The sequence below is a fragment of the Ovis canadensis genome, chromosome 3 (genome assembly GCF_042477335.2).
Source record: "Ovis canadensis isolate MfBH-ARS-UI-01 breed Bighorn chromosome 3, ARS-UI_OviCan_v2, whole genome shotgun sequence".
Lineage (NCBI taxonomy): Eukaryota > Metazoa > Chordata > Mammalia > Artiodactyla > Bovidae > Ovis > Ovis canadensis.
Genome location: NC_091247.1, coordinates 181,141,441 through 181,164,676, shown reverse-complemented (window position 1 = coordinate 181,164,676; position 23,236 = coordinate 181,141,441). Strand labels below are relative to the sequence as shown.

At 42.0% G+C, this 23,236-nt stretch overlaps 1 protein-coding gene across 2 annotated transcripts in view; it reads right to left on the bottom strand.

Annotated features, from left to right (window-relative positions):
* Positions 1 to 1,177: 1,177 nt before the first annotated feature.
* The window catches only part of POLR3B (RNA polymerase III subunit B), a 115,719-nt gene continuing 93,660 nt past the window's right edge, over positions 1,178 to 23,236 (bottom strand). Inside the window, exons 24-28 of one of the 2 annotated variants that reach the window (XM_069585244.1) lie at positions 15,665 to 15,768; positions 14,946 to 15,112; positions 8,921 to 9,034; positions 7,127 to 7,300; positions 1,178 to 1,925 (exon numbers count right to left, since the gene is read on the bottom strand). In XM_069585244.1, the coding sequence (XP_069441345.1) occupies positions 1,796 to 1,925; positions 7,127 to 7,300; positions 8,921 to 9,034; positions 14,946 to 15,112; positions 15,665 to 15,768 (689 nt within the window). In that variant the 3' untranslated portion in view covers positions 1,178 to 1,795. Of the gene's footprint in view, positions 1,926 to 7,126; positions 7,301 to 8,920; positions 9,035 to 14,945; positions 15,113 to 15,664; positions 15,769 to 16,851; positions 18,008 to 23,236 lie in introns of those variants that run through there. The other variant, XM_069585245.1, reaches the window with a different exon arrangement.

Sequence of the window (23,236 nt, the reverse complement as noted above, 5' to 3'; positions counted from 1 at the left end):
GAAACCCAAAGTGAGCCCTCCAAATCAGGAACCCTGGTCTCCAGGCCCCTGCTGTTCCCCATCAGTGGTGGGGCGCAGGGTGAGTCAGCCACTTGGAGCCTCAGCTTCTTGGGCTGTTTCAGAAACTTCAGAGCACAGCTAACCCTCAGCGCTACCGGGTTAAGCCTCAGCACTGGCTGATGGGCAGTGTCCCCCACTGGGCTCTGAGCCCCTTGGGGCAGCAGTTGTGTCCTGCCCCTTCTATCCTCAGTACAGGGTCTCACAATGGGGATGTGGTGGAGCCCTCAGGCCAGCACCCTGCACGCTGGCAGCTCCTCCCGGGGGTCACTGTTGTGCCTCACAGGGCAGGGCTACGGCATCTTTAGCAGAGTTGATAGTGAGTTGTCATGTAACAGGAAATAGTCAGAGTTACTGTACAAAGCTCCTTAAACAGCCCACGAAATGCATACACATTCAGTCTGGTAGAGTCATCTTCAGGCACCAACACTCTTGAGAACAACAAAGCCAGAGGCAAAGAAGGAACTACCAGCTGAAGCAAGCGATCTGGGTATGCAAACCCCTCTGCCTTTGTGAATCCTATCCAGTCCCTGAAGGGAACAGAGACGTGGAGATGGCTGGAGAAGGTCTGCTCCCCTGCAGTCCATCCTGAGAAACCTCCAGGACGTGAGTGAGACTGTCGAGCTTGGCTTCCCATGTCAGTGACTAGCCTGGCTCCCTCTTTCAGAGGTCCCAGCAAGGTAGCTTGGTAAAGCCTCTGAACAAGTCTGCGGTAGTTTAACGTGGATATACCCTGTTTCTCAACCTTATTTGACACTGGACCTTGATTCTAGAACACCTAATAATATTCTGTGGCACAGGTTGAATGTTGACATGCTGGGGACCTGGCCTTAGACCATTACTCAAAGCTTTTCTGACTTACAAACAATCCCTAACACAAAATATTTATCTGGCTTCAGGGCAGAGCAATTAAGAACAACCTATTACAGAATCAGATAAAGAGTGCTGTCTGATTAAAAACCAAATGAACAGCTAAACATCCTGGCAGGAGTGGAAGGGATGTAAAACTTAACAAAGCATCCATGGAATTATTTTCAGACACTCAACAAATGTTATTGCATATGATCATGGCAGTTCACAAGAGTAGCAGTTAGTCCTTAAGAAAAGGTGACATCCTTGGTAAACTTAAGAGGGTAGGAAGACATTTATTAACAGAATTAAAAAGTTGGGTGTATAAAGACAAGATTCAATTATTGGGGAAATTTATCCCCTCACTGCACCAGACAAGAAAGACCCCGCTTATCCTCTCAGCTTCCTGCTGTCGTCTTTCCTATAGACACAGCTCAGAACAGCCTCCCAGACAAAGGAGTCAACCAACTCAAACAGACTGTTCCTGCTCCTAAGAATCTTGAGTTTTCTTTGACCCTAAACATTATTTTCTTAAGGAGGAAGGTCTTTCTAATGGGTAAATTTCAAGATACCAGGCCATAAATAAAAGTTTATCTTTCAGTTCACATCCACCTGTGAATCACATTTGGTATATGGACAAGAGACTTCATTAGAGTCTGTATCGTTGGCACCTCTCCTGTGGCATGAGGCTCGTTGATGGAGGTTGCTTAGCTAAGTCTCCCAATGTATAAAAATCCTCTCCATCAATTATGCGGTTTGTTTTTTTTGAGAGAGAGAACAATTCAAAGGATGTCTGAACTCTCCAGAGTAGAGATGGTCCTCATCTCTTCCGCTTTCCACTGCGTTGGACATATTGACCGTTCTCTTCAAATAACCATCTGCTCCATCCTTACTCATTGTATTTGGACAGTTTCAGTCTGGGGATGATGTTCATGGACTGCAGTTCCTGGAAGAGCAGCTTGCAGGCGTACGGGATGCGCAGGGAGGACACGTGGCAGGACGACTTGCAGAAGTGGCACCTGAAACCCAAGTCAGCTGCGTTAGAGGGACAGCAACAGGGGCGGAGGCAGCGTGAAGGAAGGGAAGATGCGCTCTGCACCATTCCACGACCATTCCATTGAGTTCACGCGTTTCCCAGTCCTCAGTGTTCATCCACACTATCAGATATGTATGTATGAAAGTGAAAGTGTGAGCCACTCGGTGGTGTCCGACTCTCTGTGACCCCATGGGCTGTAGCCCACCAGGCTCCTCTATCCATGAAATTCTCTGGGCAAGAATACTTGAGTGGGTTGCCATTTCCTTCTCCAAATATGTATGTATGCACCCCAGGAATAAAAAGAAGCATCCAAGGCAGGAAAAGAAAAAAACAAACCAAATACTACTCCTCCAGTTTTAAAAGCACGTACTTTCAATCAGTTGCTGCCACACTTCTAGACCTTTCTCTTTAAAATGCAAAATATCTGCCTATATAGTTGTTTTGAATGAGGCCTAGAAATCTGAACTATCTGAAAGTTACTCAGATTTAGTCTTTGTTGTTGAAAGAATTTCAAAACAATTTAGTCCCTATCCCTGTAGTTGAAAAGCTACCACTGCTCTATACAATTCTAGACAAGATGCTCAATTTGCTTTCTGTCACTGAAATGCTTGAAGTGTGATGGGCAAGAGAAGACTTTCATACAGGAAGGTGGTATCCAGTCAAATGCTACTTATTTTTCCAGTGCTCTTCAAGCATAGATATTTCCCTTAGTCCTGGAGGCCACTGCACTCACAATGCACTGATTCCTGTGTGTGTTCACGTATTCCCATTTTATCCTCACAACAGCACCCAGTCTGAGCCAACGTATCTGCTCTTTCAATTAGTTTTCTTTTCTCTTCCTTCAGGAAAAGCCAGTGAACTGAACCTAGATCTTAATCAATGGCTACAACGGAAGAAGGGTCCCAGAGGAGAAGCTGAATTATTCTCTTAGGTTTCAGACCAAAATAGGACCTCACCCTATATCTCAAGGGTCTGGGGTACCTGGGACAATAGATTTCTGGTATATATCCTGAAACTTAACAGGTAGAAGACTGGACCCTCCCAGGTAACAGGGTGCACAATGAATGTGGCAGGGACAGCAACCATGGCTTAGAAGAGTCAGTGCTGACTGGGGGCTGGAGGGAGACCCCTTAGTGATCGGCAGACCAGAGCAGTAAGACACCTGTGTTAGACATGTAGAGGTGTGTGTCATTTCACTGAGCAACCACAAAAGTGGCACAAGAATGTTCACGGTCAAACTGGTTTTAACAGCATAAAGCTAGAACTCACATGTCCAATAAATTACTGGTTCTGTGATCACAGGACATTTATGCAGAAGAACCCTGTGCAGCCAGACCCAGATAAGTGAAATGTAAAGGTGTCCAGGACACAATGTGGAGTGAAAGAGCAGTCTACTCAACAGCCTGATTACATGGGCAGTTCTCAGACGGGTTTCAGGAAATGTATGAAGCTTCCAAAATCATCTGTAACCAGATTTTCTGGTGTATATAATTTTATTTTTATGCTATTATCAGAATCTCCAAGGGGTTCATGATTTAAAGTAAAAAAGGGCACAGACTATTTGGAGAAGGAAATGGCAACCCACTCCAGTATTCTTGCCTAGAGAATCCCATGGACAGAGGAGCCTGGTGGGCTACAGTCCATGAGTTGGACACGAGTTAGCAACTAAAGCACAGAATGACTGGCAAACAGAAATGTCCCCAAAGGGTCACTGAAATTAGTGGTCATCTGTGGGTGGCAGGAATTTGTATTGTCACAAACATGACAATCTATTTTTTCTATATATATGTATTTTTTATAACTGAATATAATAAAAATATTCAGGAGTCATTTTTGCCATCAGTAAAATAAAGCTTTATTAATTTTAGAAAAGCAAAGCATTAAGGCTGAGAATTTGAACGAGATGGTGGGTGACTATGCAGGTATGAACTTTCCAAGGAGAGGTGGAGGGAAAAAGGACAAGCCATGATAGACCCATGCCTGGGTCCCCACCAGGGGACCTGCAGAGACCTTAACAAGCACTGTGGAGATCTGATTCCATCAACACTAATAGTAGGAACATTATGGATGACTTTTTCCTAAAAGACTACCTAAAGACCTCACTAATGTATTATAGTTTATGAATTATGTTTTTAAATGTGCTTGGGTTGATCTAATTTATTCAGGAATCATGTTCATGCTTTAATTAAACTGGAGAAATGGATTTAACTGGGGGAATGTCTTACTGATTCTCCTGACCAGTACATTACCCTGTGACTTCAATCCAAGCTCATCTGTTTAGTTTCCATATGTGCTGATTCATAATCCAGAAAGTCCACTAATCTCTATTAAATATTTCTCATCATTTAAGATGTTCCAGTGCACATATATACATGCATAAATATATACAGATAAAACATGCACATATATACAGATAAAATACACATAAATAAAAATATATAATGTTTTACCCTATTTCTGAAAGAGTTCCAAAGGAAGAGACTTGACCCAAACAACAAGAAAAGAAACTGATTTTTTAAGGCGAAGGCAGTGGAAGAAGGAGGCTGTGGCTCCACATGAGGAATGACTGTCCAGTAAAATATCCTCTACGAGCTAATTATCCGAATAGGGATTTTCTTTTCTCGGCAGTTTTCCTCTCTTTTGTGACTTACGCCCTCGTGTCTTCTGCAGAACAACAGTCTTGCTGTAAACATCCCCATAGCAATGCCTTACTAATGTGCAAATCACTGACAAAAGGCCAGTTTCAAGGTTCTGAACTGCTCTAATTACTCAGCCTCCATTGTGCTGTTCATTAAAGAGCGACTTCCTCCAACAAATGCCTGTGCTCCCTCCCACACAACCCTGCTCGCCTGATCAGGTAAGGACGGGAAAATGACAGCATCATTAGGCCCCTCTGCTAGGAAGCAGCGCAAGGAGGGTGCCAGACTCCCAGAGTGGGTGAAGATTTTATTTTTTTATGTTGGCAACAAGGGGTTGAATGGCCTGTAAGCAGGCCACTCAAAATCAGACCTATGGCATATCCATGTCTGTTTAATTACAGTAAAGACCCTTAAACTGTATAACCTGAGTTGTCCTCTTTCAAGGGATTTCAAATACAATACACATTGAACACATAAGCTTCAAAATCAGGCACTGCCATCAAACGATCAGCAGCAAAGGAGAAGAGAATTTAACAGAAGAACGAGGAGATCAACCACAGCTTGTGAGTTTCCCTGAGTATTTAGCGGAAGGTTTTCAAAGTATGTGAATGAAGCTCATCTACTGCTTCCGTTCTTTTCTGCTCTCTCTCTTCCCTGTCACACACACACTCTCTCTTTCTTCTTTGAGTGGGAAGCACAGGAGGGAATGTGGGGAGAATGGAGAAGAAAAGGAAACTCTGAAGTCTCATGATCCCTGTTCTTAATAAAATGATTCCTCTGTACCATCTGTTCAAAAAAAATTACTTTGAGATCCTTGTGCCAGAGGATGGCTGTCTACGAACCAGGAGGTAGGCCTTCTCCAGACAGCACATCTACTGATACCTTGATCTTGAACTTCCCTGCCTCCATATATGTGAGAAATACATGCTTGTAGTTTAAGCTTTAAAAAAAAAAAGATCCTCGCACCAAATTAGAAGACTTAACCATAGTGAAACTAGTTCCAGGCATCTCGCTATTACACATTTTGTGGTATGTTACACAGCCAGAACAATAAAAAGCACACTCAATATGCATTTCAAAAGACAAGTAGACATCCCAGGATGGAAACACCCCCTCCCATGTCACTGACAGAGCAACGCCAGGCTTATGCTCAGAATACTGTCGCCTCCTCTCTGCCATCGTGTGGAAGGAACAAAGTGCAAACAGCCACCTCTTGTGTTGGGTTTTTAGTATGAAGCCATTTCTTCACAGATAAGAAGAAACAGATGACTCCTCAACTATTTTACACCAAAAAAAAAAAAAAAAAATCAAAATGATTGGCTAAAGGGTTTTGTCGTGTAACTAGCAAGGTATATACACTGTGTTCAAAGAAGTTCACTCATTCCAACTCTTGATTTGCTTTCATTCACCAAGAAACTGGCAGTGACAGATGGCAAAAAGTTGGGGCTCTTTCTGGAAGGAGGCTCTGAAGGGGGACTCAGTGGGGAAAGGGACTCTGGGAGGGCGGGTGAGGGAGTTGAGGCTATTTCCTGTCCCACAGCATTGGCCTTATACCTTGCTAGACCTCATCTCTGGCAGAAGAGTGAGTAAACACCAGGAAACTGCTGGCCCTCCTGCCTACAGGGGTATTTCAGGGCTCTGGATCACGACTAACCTAAGGAGAGCAGCTGCTCTTCAGTGGTAGAGTAGAACCAGTACAAGGAGGAAAACAAGCACAAACAAAAAATATGGAGTATCATCTTTTAACTGGCCTGTGTACTGAACTCGACACAGAAACTACAAAGTTTATGAACTATGCAATTTATCTATGAATAATCCTAAGCAATTATATTTTATTTAGCATCAGAAAGGTCCCAGGCTGGAGAAGCAGAGGTAGACGAGACAGAGTTAGAATGAGCTAGAAGACAAGCTCCCTATGAGCAGCCATTCATCTGATTCACACTATACCTCTGGGGCCTAGAACAGTGTCTGGCATGTAGCTGATTCTTACTCCATGTCTGTTGAGTGAAAAACTGAGATAGACGTGGTTTCTGACTTCAGGGAATTCACAGGCCAAATGTAAAGCAGAGAGGGTACAGACAAGGTCCCGGCTCTCTCACCAACTTGCTATAAGAGCTGGGGCAACATACCTGGTTCCTTGGGTTTGAGGTTAAACAAGGGCATTTGACACGGTCTTCTATTGAAGGATACTAGTTAAAATATGCTATAATTCTGAATCTGCTGGTATTTACAGATATTATAACAATAGTGTTATATAAGGTATTTATATAAGGTATTTATAACAATTTATAACAATAGTGTTATAAAAGGTACTTGAGATAACATTAAAAAGAAGACAAAGTCTCCTTGGGAGTTTAAACTGTAGAGGTCGTAGAGAGCAGAACACTGGGCAGACAAACTAAGCATGTACATACAGAATCCTGAATTCCAGAATGCCTGGATAGGGAAGGCTGGAGAATATTGTGGGGACGATGCAGGGTGAAACACTGAGCTGTGATTTAAGAGGTGAGGGATGTGGTGCGAGAGACATGTGGTATCCACTTACCAGCCGGAGTACCCCAGAAGTCCGCACTGCCCACAGACATCAACCTCAAAGGCATCACTTGAAATCATTAGTCTCTCTAGTAAAAGCATACTGGCTCCATAGCCGATTAAACAGTCACGTTCCATTTCTCCAAGACGCAAACCACCATCGCGAGATCGACCTTCAGTGGGCTGCCTTTGGAACAAGTCAGACAAATGTGTTTGTACTAAACAAAGAGGCAGCGTCACATGCTGGCTAAAAGCACAAGGCTATAGAGCAGGGCTCACCTGGACTCAAACTGCTTCTATTTCCTAAAATTAATTTCCTATTGGTGTATAGTTGTGTTAGTTTCTGCTGTACAGCAAAGTGAATCCGCTATATATATACCTACACCCACTTTTTTTCGGATTTCCTTCCCAGTTAGGTCACCACAGATCACTGAACAGAGATCCTTGTGTGATACAGTAGGTTCTCATCAGTTATCTATTTCATACATGGTAGTGTATATATGTCAATCCCAATCTCCCAATTCATCCCACCCTCTCCTTCCTGCTGCTGCTAAGTCGCTTCAGTCGTGTCCAACTCTGTGCGACCCCACAGACGGCAGCCTACCAGGCTCCGCCATCCCTGGGATTCGCCAGGCAAGAATACTGGAGTGGGTTACCATTTCCTTCAATGCATGAAAGTGAAAAGTGAAAGTGAAGTCGCTCAGTCTTGTCTGACTCTTTGCAGACCCCATGGACTGCAGCCTACCAGGCTCCTCCATCCATGGGATTTTCCAGGCAAGAGTACTGGAGTGGGGTGCCGTTGCCTTCTCCATCTCCTTCCTTGGTATCCATAAATTTGTTCTCTACATCTATGACTCTGCTTCTGCTTTGTAAATAAGCCCATCTATACCACTTTCCTAGATTCCACACGTAAGTGATATTGTATGGTATTTGTCAAACTGCTTGTAGACAGTGACCAAAAGCACGCTGCTCAGCCTCTCAGTCTCATTTGTAAAAATGCATGTGAGACAACCTAGCCCAAAGAGCCTTCAATGAGAAGAGATGTAACCTGAGTGGCTGCTAATATTATTATTAGATGGAAATAATAATTACACAATCTTCTGTGATATAACAGTAAGTTAACATATAATCACATAAAACAGCACTGCTAGCATTACTATCACCATCACTATCATCATTATCAGCACAGTATAGTCCTTAAACCAGGGGAGAAAGTCTTTTGAGTATTTTCAAAGATGTCTCAGTTCTCTGTTATTTAAAAATAGAAAAACTTAACCTGGGTCCCCAATAGCTATTGCCAGGGCTCCAGAGAGGAGCTTTACTGTTAAGATATAAATTAAACATGGGAAGAAGCAAAGAGAGTTTTCTACAAAATTTGGAATAGATCAGTAATCCCCTGGAAGGATGGAGTTCCTGAGCCACATGGGAGGTTCCCCAGAGACTGGGAAGGTTCTGTGTGTCCCACTCAGGCTGTTCCTTCTTGTATGAGAACTGGCCCCCTACTGGCCCCCTAAATGGACTCCCTGTGGTTTACGTATCTGCTGGGGTTGAGAACACTTTAAAAGGTTAGGGACCCAAGTCCCAACTGGTGCAGGATAAATGTCTTTGTTAGGAGACTACTGGCAAGACCTTCCATGGGTTTGCTTACCTATGAATTGATTTTCAATTGGTGGCTATTTTCTCATGTTAATCAGACATGTGATTTTTGTTGATGCCTACCTAACACCCTAAATTTTGACATCTGCCTACTGCTACATCTGAGAAATGCAATGTAGACTTGACTACATTATAAACGCTCTTCTCTTACCTGGTGAGGACGGCTCGCGGCCCCCGAGCCCGGGCGTGCATCTTATCAAGCACCATGTGTTTCAGTTTCTGATAGTACACAGGGCCAAAATAGATGTATGCTTCCAAGGGCTCACTGCAAGAAAGGTCAGAGTTTCAGGTTAAGGAACTAAGTTTGGGATAACAAGAGACAACCTTTTTTAGGACTCATCACTGGCAGGTCCTAATCTGTTTTTTGAATGAGTTTATGACTGAATGAATGGGCAAGAGAGTGACTTTCAGACTGCAGAAAACAAAATGCTAGAATTGAAAATATAAAAGTACCACAGATACAATAAAAGATATACTGTTCAATTAGAAATAAAAATTTATGAGTACTGTGTGCATGTATCTTTTCAAATTAGTGTTTTTGGTTGTTTTGGATATACAACCTGGAATGGAATTCCTGAGTCATATGGTAGTTTTTATTTTTTGCTTTTTCAGAAATCTCCATACTGTTTTTACAGTGGCTGTACAAATTTACATTCCCACCAATGGTGTACAAGGGCTCCCTTTTCTCCACATCCTCTCCAACATTTGTTATTTTTGTTCTTTTTGATGACAGCCATTCTGACAGGTGTGAGGTGGTATCTCATTGTGGTTTTGATCTGCATTTGCCAATAACTAGCAATGCTGAGTATCTTTTCATGTGCCTATTGGCCATCTGCATGTCCTCCTTGGAGAAAGTCTATTCAGTTCTTCTATCCAGTTTTTAATTAGGTTTTTGTTTTTTTAATGTTGAGCCATATGAGCTGTTTTTATGTATTGGATATTAACCCCGTCCACTTATCAGCCTTATCATTTGCAAATATCTTCTCCCATTCATTAGATTATCTTTTTGTTTTATTGATGTTTCTTTGGCTGTGCAAAAGCTTTTCAGTTTAATTAGGTCCCATTTGCTTATTTTTGGTTTTGTAGCCTTTGCTTTAGGAGATGGATTAAAAAAATATTGCTGCAATTTATGTCAAAGAGTATTCTGCCTACGTTTTTCTCTTGAAGTTTTATAGTATCTAGTCCTGCATTTAAGTCTTTCATCCATTTTAACTTTGTTTTTGTATATGGTATTAGAGTTTGTTCTAATTTCATTCTTTTACAAGTAGCTGTCCAGTTTTCCCAGCACCACTTATTGAAAAGACTGTCTTTTCTCCACTGTATATTCTTGCCTCCTTTGTCACAGATTAATTAACCATAGTGTGTGGGCTTATTTCTGGGATTTCTATCCTGTTCCATTGATCTTTTTGTTTTTATGCCAGTACCACACTGTTTTGATTACTATAGCTTTGTAGTACAGTCTGAAGTTAGGGAGAGTGATTCCTCCAGCTCTACTCTTCTTTCTCAAGATTGTTTTGGGTCTTTGGCGTCTTCTGTGCTTCTATACAACATTTTAAAACTATTTACAATCACAAGGTATGGAAGCAATCTAAGTGTCCATCAACAGATGAGTGGATAAAGATGTGGCATATCTATCTGATGGAACACTACTCAGGCATAAAGAAGAATGACATTTTTCCATTTGCAGCAACACAGGTGTACTTGCAGGGCCTTGTGCTACGTGAAAAAGCCAGAGAAAGTCTAATACCAGATGATATCACTTATACGTGGAATCTAAAAATTATAGCAAATTAGTAAATAAAACAAAAAAGAACCAGACTCATAAAGAACAAACTATTAGTTACCAGTGGGGAGAGGGAAGAGAGAGGGGCAGTATAGGGGTAGGAGAAAAAGGGTTATTATGGGATTATATGAAACCATGTTGGTTTTAGAAAAGGCAGAGGAACCAGAGATCCAATTGCCAACATCTGCTGGGTCATCGAAAAAGCTAGAGAGTTCCAGAAAAACATCTATTTCTGCTTTATTGACTATGCCAAAGCCTTTGACTGTGTGGATCACAAGGAACTGTGGAAAATTCTGAAAGAGATGGGAATACCAGACCACCTGACCTGCCTCTTGAGAAACCTATATGCAGGTCAGGAAGCAAAAGTTAGAACTGGACATGGAACAACAGACTGGTTCCAAATAGGAAAAGGAGTACGTCAAGGCTATATATTGTCACCCTGCTTATTTAACTTCTATGCAGAATACATCATGAGAAACACTGGGCTGGGTAAGCATAAGATGGAATCAAGATTGCCGGGAGAAGTATCAACAACCTCAGATATGCAGATGACACCACCCTTACGGGAGAAAGTGAAGAGGAACTAAAAAGCCTCTTGATGAACATGAAAGATGAGAGTGAAAAAGTTGGCTTAAACCTCAACATTAAGAAAACGAAGATCATGGCATCTGGTCCCATCACTTCATGGGAAACAGTGGAAACAGTGTCAGACTTAATTTTTTGGGGCTCCAAAATCACTGCAGATGGTGACTGCAGCCATGAAATTAAAAGATGCTTACTCCTTGGAAGAAAAGTTATGACCAACCTAGATGGCATATTCAAAAGCAGAGACATTGCTTTGCCAACAAAGGTCTGTCTAGTCAAGGCTATGGTTTTTCCAGTGGTCATGTATGGATGTGAGAGTTGGACTGTGGAGAAAGCTGAGCACTGAAGAATTGACGCTTTGAAGTGTGGTGCTGGAGAAGACTCTTGAGAGTCCCTTGGACTGCAGGGAGATCCAACCAATCCATTCTGAAGGAAATCAACCCTGGGATTTCTTTGGAAGGACTGATGTTGAAGCTGAAACTCCAGAACTTTGGCCACCTCATGTGAAGAGTTGACTCATTGGAAAAGACTCTGATGCTGGGAGGGATTGAGGGCAGGAGGAGAAGGGGACGACAGAGGATGAGATGGCTGGACGGCATCACCGACTCGATGGACGTGAATCTGAGTAAACTCCGGGAGATGGTGATGGACAGGGAGGCTTGGCGTGCTGTGATTCATGGGGTCGCAAAGAGTCGGACACGACTAAGCGACTGAACTGACTGATGAAACCATGTGTGAAACTTTTGAAAATCATAAAGCACTGTAAAATTAAAAGAGCCTTCCATTCAATTGAAAATAATAGTGAAAAAATGTAAACAGGTTGTGAAAGAGTGTATATAGGACAACCCCTCTCTCACCGTTGCCACCCTCATCAAGTCACCCTCCTTTCTGGCCTGGACCACTGCAGACAATCCTCTGATCTGTCTCTCTGCTCCTACTCTTGTCTCTTAAGAACCTATTCTTTTCAGAGTAAGTCAGAATGGTTCCTCCTAAAACAGAGCTCACAGCAGGTCCCCCTTCTGCTCTAAATTCCCAGTGGTCTCCCATTACATTCAGAATCTGTATCACCCAGATTCTGTGTATCATGGCCACAAGGTCTAACACAAGCTGGTTCCTGTCCACCTGACTCATTTTCTATTCCCTCTCCCCACCACGCAACTCTACTTCAGCAACACTGGCTTCTTCACTGCTCCTCAAATGTAGCATGCCAGTCTGCTTCAGGGCCTTGGCACTCACTGTCCCCTCTGCCTGAAACACTCTTTCAGCAGGCATTCATGTGGCTCTGTCAAATACGCCACCTCTTCAGAGAGATGCACCCTGATGGGGTCCCCCTCGCACCCCAGCGTCACAGTGCCAGTGCACTGTCTCAGCTCTCACTTAGGTTATATTTTGTTCAGAGTATTTGTCACTGTTTGGTATTAAAATACACATTTGTTATTTCTCGATTATTGCCTCTTTTCCCCAGGAGAAGTAAACTCTGCAGGATAAACACTTCATCTCCTTGTCACTGTGGTCCCCGCACTAATGACTCTGCCTGGCACACAACTGGTACTTGGTCAATAGCTGTCACATAGCTGACTCATGAGCCTTTAGAAAAGGTGTACTAAAAGTTTCAAAAGAGAGTGAATATTTAAATGCTTTGGCAATAGAAAGCTTTTTTCTTCAGTTTGGAGCAAGAGCAGCCATAAAGATGCCTTTAAAAACATGTTTAACTGCCCCAGAACTTCTTCCTCAAAAGAAAGGAAGCATCTAGTATGCGCCATCTAACTCATGACTTCATCCATAACTCAGTCCACGGAGGGAGAGACTGTCTTCCCTATGTTTAAGATGAAGAAATGGGCATAGAGGGCTAAATAAGAGCTGGTGAGTGGTACAGTGACTCAAATCCAGAGCTTTCCCTACTAAGTAAATTTTGGGCCACAGCCTGATGCAAGAGTGGAAAGACAAAGAAAGCAACAGACACAGCAGAGAGGACACAAAAGCACCTGCCCTTGCTTGCGTGGTACACATCTTACAATGCTTTCAGCATCACTAGCAAAGACTTTTGCATCTATCAAGCCATTCTGCTGGCTTAAGTACAGCCAGATTCTTGAAGACACAGTAGAGTGAAAGGCTCAATGGACAGGGTGTCAGGAGACACTATTCTCATCCTAGGCCTGTCACAAAGTAATTGCATGATCTCTCTATCTCAGTTTTCTTAGTTGTACAAGAGGGTCACACTGACCCCCTTTCTTTCCAGATTTTAATAATAAATGATTCTATTTCTACATAGTATGGCTCTTCATGGTAGAATTTCTGGAACTCTGGCACCTAATGCCATTCTATCATTAACTGAATAAAGCCATATGCAATTTTTCCTCCTAACTATGCTCAGAAATGTGACAAGAGATGAAAGCTGGTGGGTGAATATGTTTCTAAGTCCTGTGTGGAACCTAACAAGCTAAAACAGTGTTTTGCAAACTTTGCCACTGAGATGAATGGCTTGGCTGGAGGCACTGGAGAAGGTGGTGTAGACACAGTCTACAGTTTTGTTCACAGGAAGCAGAGCACAACCCATTCAAATCTTCCAGTAAAATTATGTTCAGGAGGTCTGCCAAATTGAGTCACCAGTTCTGCACACCTTCTGGTCAACTACTGCATTATTTCTGGATGAGGAGCAAAGAGTAAAATGATCAGTTGAGCAACGACAACTTTTCTTTTGAAATGGACCTTAGCTATTTCACTGAATCATTTTTGAAACGGACCATCACTCTTTTCCTGTAATGTGATTTTCTATAATAGCTCAACCATGATACACCTAAAGAAATTCACATTACTACAGTCTGGGTCGATCATCTGAGAAAGTAATCTATATCTTTCAATGTCTAGTAACAAATCTCAATGGTCAGATGCACAGGTCAGGGACCATGTCTATTCTGTTCATTGTTATATACTTAGGTGTTTAACACGCTGTTGGTGAATGAATGTGCAAACGTTAGGCCTCAGGCTATCTGTCAGAGCACAAAAATACCTGAAATTCATCATAGAAGTACAGAGAAAGGCCAACAGTTAAGAGATTTTGTATTATACACAATTGATGTGTTCTTTAAAAGTTGTGTAGTAATCCTAGTAAATAAGATCTTTTCTACTTTTTAAATGAGAACCTCCTCAGCATTCCTGAATTTATCAGTTTTCTAATGAAAAACCACTTATTTATTTGTTTACATTTTTGGCTGTGCTGGATCTGTGCGGCTATGCAGGCTTTTCCCTAGTGCAGCAAGCAGGCAGGGCTATTCTTTCCTGCAGCGGGCAGGCTTCTCTTGTTGCAGAGCACAGGCTCTACGTGAGCAGGCTTCAGTGAATGTGGCGCGTGGGCTCAGCAGCTGCGGCTTCCGGGACCTCGAGCACGGGCTCAATAGCTGCAGCACGCGCGGGCTTAGTTGCTCCGAGGCATGTGGGATCTTCCCTGATCTGGGATCAAATCTGTGTCTCTTGCATTGGCAGGCAAATTCTTTACCACTGAGCCACCCAGGAAGCCCTAGTTTTCAAAATTCGGACTTTTCTTCTCTCCGCTTCCCCAGTTTACCTGGGATATAATTCACATACAGCATCAGGAACAGTATACAGAGTGCTGATGTGAGACACACATGCTGCAAAGTCATGCATGACCACCAGAGCTGAGCTGCCACATCCACCACCAACCTGGATTTTCTTGTTTCAGATTTCTTAAAAAAGTCCAGCTGTATATTTTAAGGGCTCTTAAGTCTTATCAGACTTTTATTTTAATAAAATCATACTTTTCCTTTAAGATGTCTAAACACACACTCACCCTGTGATGCCAGATGTAACGTAGTCTTTCCCTAAGTAGTTATAACCGTGGCGGACGAGGTCCTCACACACATCCTTCACTTTACTGCCTCCAAATGCGGTGCCGTAGTGGAATCTGCCATCTAACACGCCGGCCTTGCCTGCCAACAGCTCGATTAGCTTTCCCACCTGCGTGATGTAAAAAGATTTAAGTAAGCATCTTCCTGTGGTGCAGGAATTCTGTTGGTTTATTTAGCTCTGGCCTTACTTCCCCCCAAAGATTATGAGACTATTACTCTTAATAAGAGTGACAAATTAAGAGCAGCAAATATTTACCCTCTCTTACTGTGACCTAAGTTTATGCCTCCAAAACCCCAATGGGATAGATACTATTATCTCCCTGTTTGCACACAAGGAAACTGAAGAACAAGGGGTTAAGTGACTTTGAAGTCCCAAGGCTGGTCAGTAGTGGAGCCAGGCTAACCAATGACAACCACAGAGAGGCAGATGCATTAGGTTTGACATGACGGAGTCTTTTGCTGGGGAGTAACTTCATCACTCCGAAGACTGCTATTGAAGAACAGCCCAGACCTCTCCGCCTCCCCTTGTTAGATCAGCCCACCTGGTCAGGAACCTATTTTTGCTCAAAGGGCCCTTTCTAAAAATCAATTTCAGGGTCCCGTCTCCTCCAACTGCCTTGCCCTCTTCCTTAAAAGCAGCATCTCTGAAAAACGGACTGACCGTCATTCGAGATGGGAAGCCATGGGGATTCATGATGATGTCCGGACAAATGCCAGAGTCACAGAATGGCATGTCTTCCTGAGGGACGATCAAGCCGCAGACACCTAGGGGAGAGAAGATTTTGGGCCGCATACAGCCAGTCGGCAGGAAGGAAGAGCACAGAACTGAACCGGGATCTCCTCATTGCCATTTCTATCTCTGCTGCTCTCAAACCTTCTCCGTGGTCTCTATCAGGAGTTAACAAAAGCAATTTCCAAACGCCCTGCTAGACAAACGGTTCGAAACAACTGTTCTGGCGGGAAGGCCCTGCAGCCTGCGGACTGGCCTGCTGGCACAACACACAGCGTGCCATCGGCTGCCGGCCCAGCCTCTCCAGCTATGGAGAGGGGAGAGCAGTCCTGGCCCCGTCAGGAGCCCTGAAGCTGCAGGTCAGCAGCGGCCTCGCTCTGCGTCACCCAGCTTCTGATGTGCCGTACCCAGGTCCCAGGAATGTGAGTTCTCTGACCACCAAACACAGAGAGCTGACTGAGCGAGGGGTGTGTTTAAATTGTGGTTTTGAAACCTTGGACAAGGAGTACTTGTGCGTGGCCGATGTGCTGACGGGCCTACCCACTGGCTGCTGAGCCCTTGGCTTGGGGGGCCAGTTTCTGCCCCAGCTCCCCTGGCTTTCCCTAAGCTGCCCTAAGGAATTGTAATTCCTATAGTTGACAGCGCATCAGAAAAGGGACCTCAGATTGAAGTGTGAAGTTGAACAAGAAAATTAAATGCCAAATTATTCTTGGAAGAAAAGGCTAGAGTTCAACATGAAATTCTAAGCATGAAAACAAAACAAAACCCCACCCACTCTCTGCACTCTACTGATAGTCTCTTAAATTGGTTGTACTTTATTACTCCCTAAATATTATTCTAACCTGTAGAGTTAAAAATCTAACTTATAAAATCTTACCACTTAAATAATTTTAAATTCCTCTGACTTCTTTGTTGATAGGAGGAATACAAGAGTACAATTTAGATTGTTAACCACAATCTACAAAATTCAGAATTAGAAAGCTAGTGTACAATGGCATTGGAGCAAGAAAAAAAATGCTTTTTAAAATTTTTTATTTTACTTTACAATACTGTATTGGTTTTGCCATACACTGACATGAATCTGCCACAGGTGTGCTTTAATATTTCAAAATAGGAAATTTATTTTCCTTTGTACATGAAGCTATCAACCATCTGCATCTATTAAAAAGAAACTGTCCTCAAAGAAACGTTTCTTTCCTCAGTTTGGTTTCTACATAACTACTCAAACTATTTCAAAAGAGATTTTTTTTGGCGACGTGTTATAAACACCAAGACCTGAAGTATAAAGAAAAAGAGCACCATTTATCTATTTGACATCAGTTATCAATACTCAGATTTCGAGTCACTGCCAACAATAATGGTAATTAGGTTTATAAAGCTGAATTCTAGAGCATGTAGGTACTTTACTTGGCTTTTTGGTTGAAACTGTATTGTTTATCATAAAGAACATATGCTTTCCTACATCAAGCATAGAAACAGTCAGTTCACTTGACTGCAAATTCAGCTACAATGTGTTAGAATTTAAATCAAGCAGAGTCTGTGACTCTCTTTTCTTCTCTCCAAAAATCCATCTTGTCTACACTGAAATTATCCGACAAAACACTGGGGCTACTGGGAAATCTACTCTGAAAGAGATCAAATTGTAAATCTAGGTGCAACCGACAACAACATTGTTTAGCAGTGAACAAAATGTTAAAAACAGCAATTCCTGCAGAGGCCAGTCCCAGGATGTGCTTGGGTGAGAATGTCACTTTGGCTGGTGAGGAGGTGAAGGGCTGGCTACATCCCTTAAAAGCAAAACTGAAGAAAAGCTTCAGCACCCCCTTCCGCAGCAGTTCACAGGGGGATGCTGGCGTCGGCTCTAGGGGAAGCTGCCTGTTCGCCCGGTAGGAGAAGGTGGGAGTGAGGAGCAGGAGGTGCAGGAACCCCGGTGGAAGCTGGACACACTCAGATTGGTGGAGGGTAAAGAAAGACATGATTTGCATTCTGTATTCCCAGTCTTAGTGGACACGTTTTATCAAGCAAATTTAACTTCATTTTGTGATTAAAATGAAAGCAGTGCTCCCCGCCCTTAAATCTGAATCTCCAACAACTCTGCTTGAGATCTGATTAATATTTGGTAGAGAACTTCCTTTCTTGGGAAGTTAATTTTCTTACCAGCCCTTTTCTGACATTGCAATTTTAAAAAGTATTGGTTATGTAAGTCACTTACAGATTTTTTTTTTTTTCATTCCATAATAGGAACTGCTGGGGCCACATCTGAATCAAGGGCACCTGTAAGCCAAAAATTAAATCTTCGCTAACTTAAAATTACTTTAGGCTCTGAAAACCCTTTTATATGCCAAGATGGTTCCCATAGCAGACAGGCCTGTGTTGTTTGTTTTGTGTGAAAGTGAATGATAAAAGATCCATGAAATCGACACAGAAAGCCAGAACAGCAGAAAGAACTGAGGGCTCTCCATCATTGCGGCTTCTACCCTCTGCTGACTTGCGGAACAATGCGCGCTACACATCCAACTGCAGATCCAACACAGCTGTGCATTTCATTAGATGAAGAGCACTAGTGACACAAGTAAATAATTAACTTATTCTGGTCCGCTGACTGTGCTTATGAGACCAGTCATAGCTGACAGATTTTAATACAAGTTAACACAAAGGAACCATAATGAGCTTAGGAGTTAAAACAAAATATTTAGACAGAATTTGATGATCTCGAATCTCAAATGAGACAGATGATTTTTTTAAACTTTGTATTTTACTGAATTCATTAGGGGGTGGGGCAGAGAGTGTTCGATCTTAGAACCAGACTTTTCTTTCTTTTTTTTTTTTTTAAGGTATTTCTGTTTCAGAATTATTCAAATCTTTAATTAAAGCAGGAAGGTTTTTTTTTTCCTCTTATTTTGCAAATGAAAAATTAAAACTTTGGCTTCTTTAGGAACACTGGCATAAAAATCTCCTCCGATATTTAGACCTCTTTAAAGTTACTCTCCTTTAATGCTAGTTTAAAAATGTAAATGATATGCCGTACGCTTCAGTGTGTTAACACTCTCCTGGATCCTTGAAAAGAGGATGGACTACAAATAAACCATATCTAATGGAAGCTGTTGTGAAACAATTACTGATTCATACCTTAAATGCTTACGCAGCATTTCAGATTTTAAAATAAAATTTCATCCCCTGGCTCATGCTGGTGTCTCAACCCCATTGTTTATAGCACAACTGCCTGGCAGTGAAATACAAATACACTAGTTTAACAGGCCTGGAACACTTAACACACTCACAAGGGCCAAGTGAGAATTAGACCACAGATGACACTATAGAACTTCTAACAGATGGAAACAGACAAGAAGGAGAAACTGGAACACAGAAAGTTAGAGCAGAAAGAGTCCACGGATACCCAGTCAATAAAATATTATTCCGTCACCATCCATCTTAATATCAGGTTGTAAAGGTGAAGAACTTACGGAGTCTCAAGAAACTACAAGTCTGACTGCCCAGCCACACGGCAAAGGCAAGTCTGGGGACCTGCTGTCACAGCTCTCTGTGTCATGGTCCAGATAGTGGAGGCTCTTACACCAATTTGTATTTCTATTTCTGTGCCTTGCAGAACAACACATAAATCATTTTAAGAATAGGTTTACCCAGCAAAATTCCAGTTAATCTGACAAATCACTCTTAGAAAGTATTTCTAATTATAAACAGCAACTCAGTTGTTCAAAAGTCATTTGTGGATTAAAAAAAAAACACAAACTAGTCTTAATGTAATGGATCCATTTCAATCCACACGGGGGTTGGGGGGGGAAGAAAACGTAAGAAAGTGAGAAAAAAGATATGGAAAAAAAAACTAAAGCATTACATTACCACACAGAGATAGAAAAGCAAATAACAGCTGGCTAAAGACAAAAACTGAAATAACATCTTTAACCTGACAACTATTTTTGGTGTGACTTTAACGTGCCAAGAACCAACTAGCAAAAGGTTTTTCTCTTTTGTTGACAGCCTGGTCTCCCCTTAAGATCACATTCTGCTTCACTTCTTAATTTTTAAAAATTTTATGCAGCAAGTCTACCTTCTAAGTATAAACACTTTTGGATTAAATTTACCACTTTCAGGTTGCTACATATTTTTACTCTTTCTTTTCTGAGTAAAAAAGAGAGAATCATTTTCCTCAATTAACAGGCTGTGTGACAAGTGTTGTGATAGAGGTAGGAATATGAAGAGGTTCAAGAACTTGGGTCCACTTCAGAGCTGCCCCAAGCAGAGCAGCTCAGCTGAATGCTGACCACAAAAACACCTGGACCGGTTCAGCTTACCACATTCTAATGCTCTAAGTGATGCAGAGCCGATCCTGCTGAAATAACACCGATCAGAGTCTACACTGCCAACTTGTACTCTCTGTGGGTACTGGTTAGACAAGGCTATTTATTCTGCACAGTTTCATACTCTGAGCACTAAGTGAAGGTGAAATGATGCTGCCATGCTTCTCTACTGGTCACAGTGCAGGAAGAAGCTTGGTGTTCGGGGAAGGTGTGATCACTGCAAAGCCCAGTATTAATGAGGTTCAGACACAGGGGCAGGAGGAGTGCCATCCATAGAAGGCTCATCACCCCTTGGATGAGACCTGCATAGGGCAGGGCATCAAGGAAGCAGGAGATCTTACTTTGTCTCTGTGCTATTCAACCAATATTGTTACCTGGGGGGTAAATAAAGCACCACGTTCCAGGGAGCCTTAGTTGTTTGGTCTTTGGAATGGGAATAATTAGCATCTATCTCATGAGGAAATCGTATTACAAAAACAGATGAGCTAATGTCTGAGAGGTACTTTCAGGTCCTCAGAGAAAGGCGGCAGCTAAACACAAGGAATTATTATTATATAAGAAACCTAATTACTCTCAGCAGGAAGCAAACTAGCAAGGCAAAGGAGACCAACTTAATGAATGGATGGAAGGGGCAGATGCAGTGGTACTAACTGTGGCTTAAGAGGCTAAAAGGCAGCTCCCTCCACTGGGCCATGCAGATCATTTCACGCGATCAGGACAGTGTCTCTTGTAATAACTTAGGACTTCACAGGACCTGGGCTGCGGATTTCCAGGGCAGAGTAGCTTACCGCTGATGAATATGGTGCTAAATGGGGCTGAAGAAGCAGCAGGAATGCTTTCAAGTTCGAACTGTTCGTGTTCAATAAGAAATGTTTCTACTTTGAACAAACTCATCTCGATAAGCCTTTACATATTCAGAAATGTAAATCTCTAAGTCGAAATGGGAAGGCTAACACAGGTGGTTACTCCTTTCTTCCTTTCCCCCTTTCCAGTTATTGAATTAACCTTCTTTTATTCTCCACACCACCACCTTAAATAATCCCGAGGGGGAGGGGAGGAGGAAAAAAAACTGTTGAATCATATTAGCTTTGTTCTGATGTTGAATCACTTCCAGATCTATCACATCGCTTGCCATATCCCGGTTGACATAATTTTAATTCGGCTCTTCCTTACATGTTAACAGATAAATAATGCATAAGAAAACTTGATTAGCTTTCTTATTAAAACATCACTCTCAATGAGAGGAGGCGCTAGAAGACAATGCAGTTTTTACACGGCTTTCCCATGAGCAGTTGAATGGTTTGATGTGATAAATTTGCATAGTCTGAAGCACACAAAGGGCTGATTAATTGAAACCCTTACAATGCTTCTGGAAGCAGCTATTGTAAAACAATAACCATAGGAACTTTACAAAATACACATGGCTGAATGTGTCGAGAGCTTAATAAAATGTGTTGAGGCTACACTATTTGGAAACAGAATTGGAGATTTTTATTCTGGGCCATAAAACACTAAAAACCCTAATTTCAAAGCTTTACTTGGATATTTACTAAAAGGTCAGAGGGTTACCGGCTAGCTACCGAAGACCAAAATTTGTTCTTCAAAAAGCAAATTAAATAAAATCTTCCTGAGGTGTTTATGTGGACAAAAATCACCTTGATTTCAAAGGTTAAAGAGTTGCCAGGATTTCTTTTTGGAAGGAAACTCTGAAGGACTGTCTGGTGTCGTATACCTTATCTTGGGGCTCACGCTGTTAACTCCATCAGCCCCCTTCTCCCCTCCCACTGGAGTCTTTCATTCAAAAGGATCAAGCAAAGTAGGGAGCCAAAGACATCCAGACTTTGAAGCTTCAGACTAGCAGAGAGGATTTTAGACGGTTTCAAGTGTTACATGAGTACAAGGTATTATTTTTATTACTCTAAGTCAAAGCCTTTTCATTCTCTCAATTTTAGAAAACATGAAGATAGAAAACTGAAATAACAAGTGAAGGTCTGGAAAAAGCAAAGCTTTTTGCCCAGCCTTGCTTAACAAACTTTTTCTCTTGGATTTTTTGCCACACGCAAATTTAACATTTTCTTACTTTCCACTGCCTCTTCATGCTTACTGTATACGGATTCTTTAATGTGTTGGGAAATCAGAGGAGACTTTCTTTTCTTCTAATAGACATTCAGTTAAAATCTAATAAATTAATTTAGCAGGTTGCTGAATAATTTTTATTAATGCAAAATGGAGGCAAGTGACCTTATCATGGAACTTTTGTTGAACAAGAGAGGGTCAAAGATGAATCTGCCAAACGATGTTATCCGTAAATGTGTAATCCCTATGAACCAAAGATAGATAAGCTGAATCAGCCTGTGGAAAAAAACTGCATTTTGATAAGACTGTATTTCTATTTTAAAACAAAGGTTGACTTCACTCCACTTAAACTGGCTGTTTGAGGATTTAGGGGGCGATGCTGAGGAGGGTATGCCATTATCTCAGATTTGCAGTTATTAAAAATCTTCTGTTTGCCAGGACAAACACTCTTGCTCAAATACAGTTTTTCCTCTGCTTTGGAATACTGTTTGGTGCTGCTGCCGATTCTGTGATCTCCAGGACCTTTGTTGGAGGTGCTAATCCTTTTTCACATGAGAGACTGAGAAATGTCCTCTGAGAGAAGTGATATATTGCTTTTTCCCCCCACATCAAAGGAGTCCACTTTTTCCTCCCTCATTGTGAATGGCAGCAAAAGTCAGAGGAAATCTGGAAATATAATAATTTGGTTTCCTGAGGAGTGAAATGAAATTTAACTTGGGAATTCCTTAGGCTGACAGGTAATTTTTGTTAAAGGATTAAACAATAAAACAAGCAAACAAAAACCCAACTGAGCAGGAAATCTGCTCACCCTTCTAATAAATGCACTGAGCATCATAGAAAGCAAGGCTCAAGATACAAGTGTTTGCCCTTGATGAATCTTGTTCATACAGAACTTATGCCAAAGTTCAAGAGGCTTATACACATTATTTTGACTTTAATAAAAACTCTAGTCCCAAACATGACTCCAATCAGCACTCTATGTGAATGCCCCTTCCTATCTTTGTGTGCTGTGCTTAGTCGCTCAGTCATGTCCGGCTCACTGCGACCCTATGGACTGAAGCCCGCCAGGCTCCTCTGTCCATGGGATTCTCCAGACAAGAATATCGTA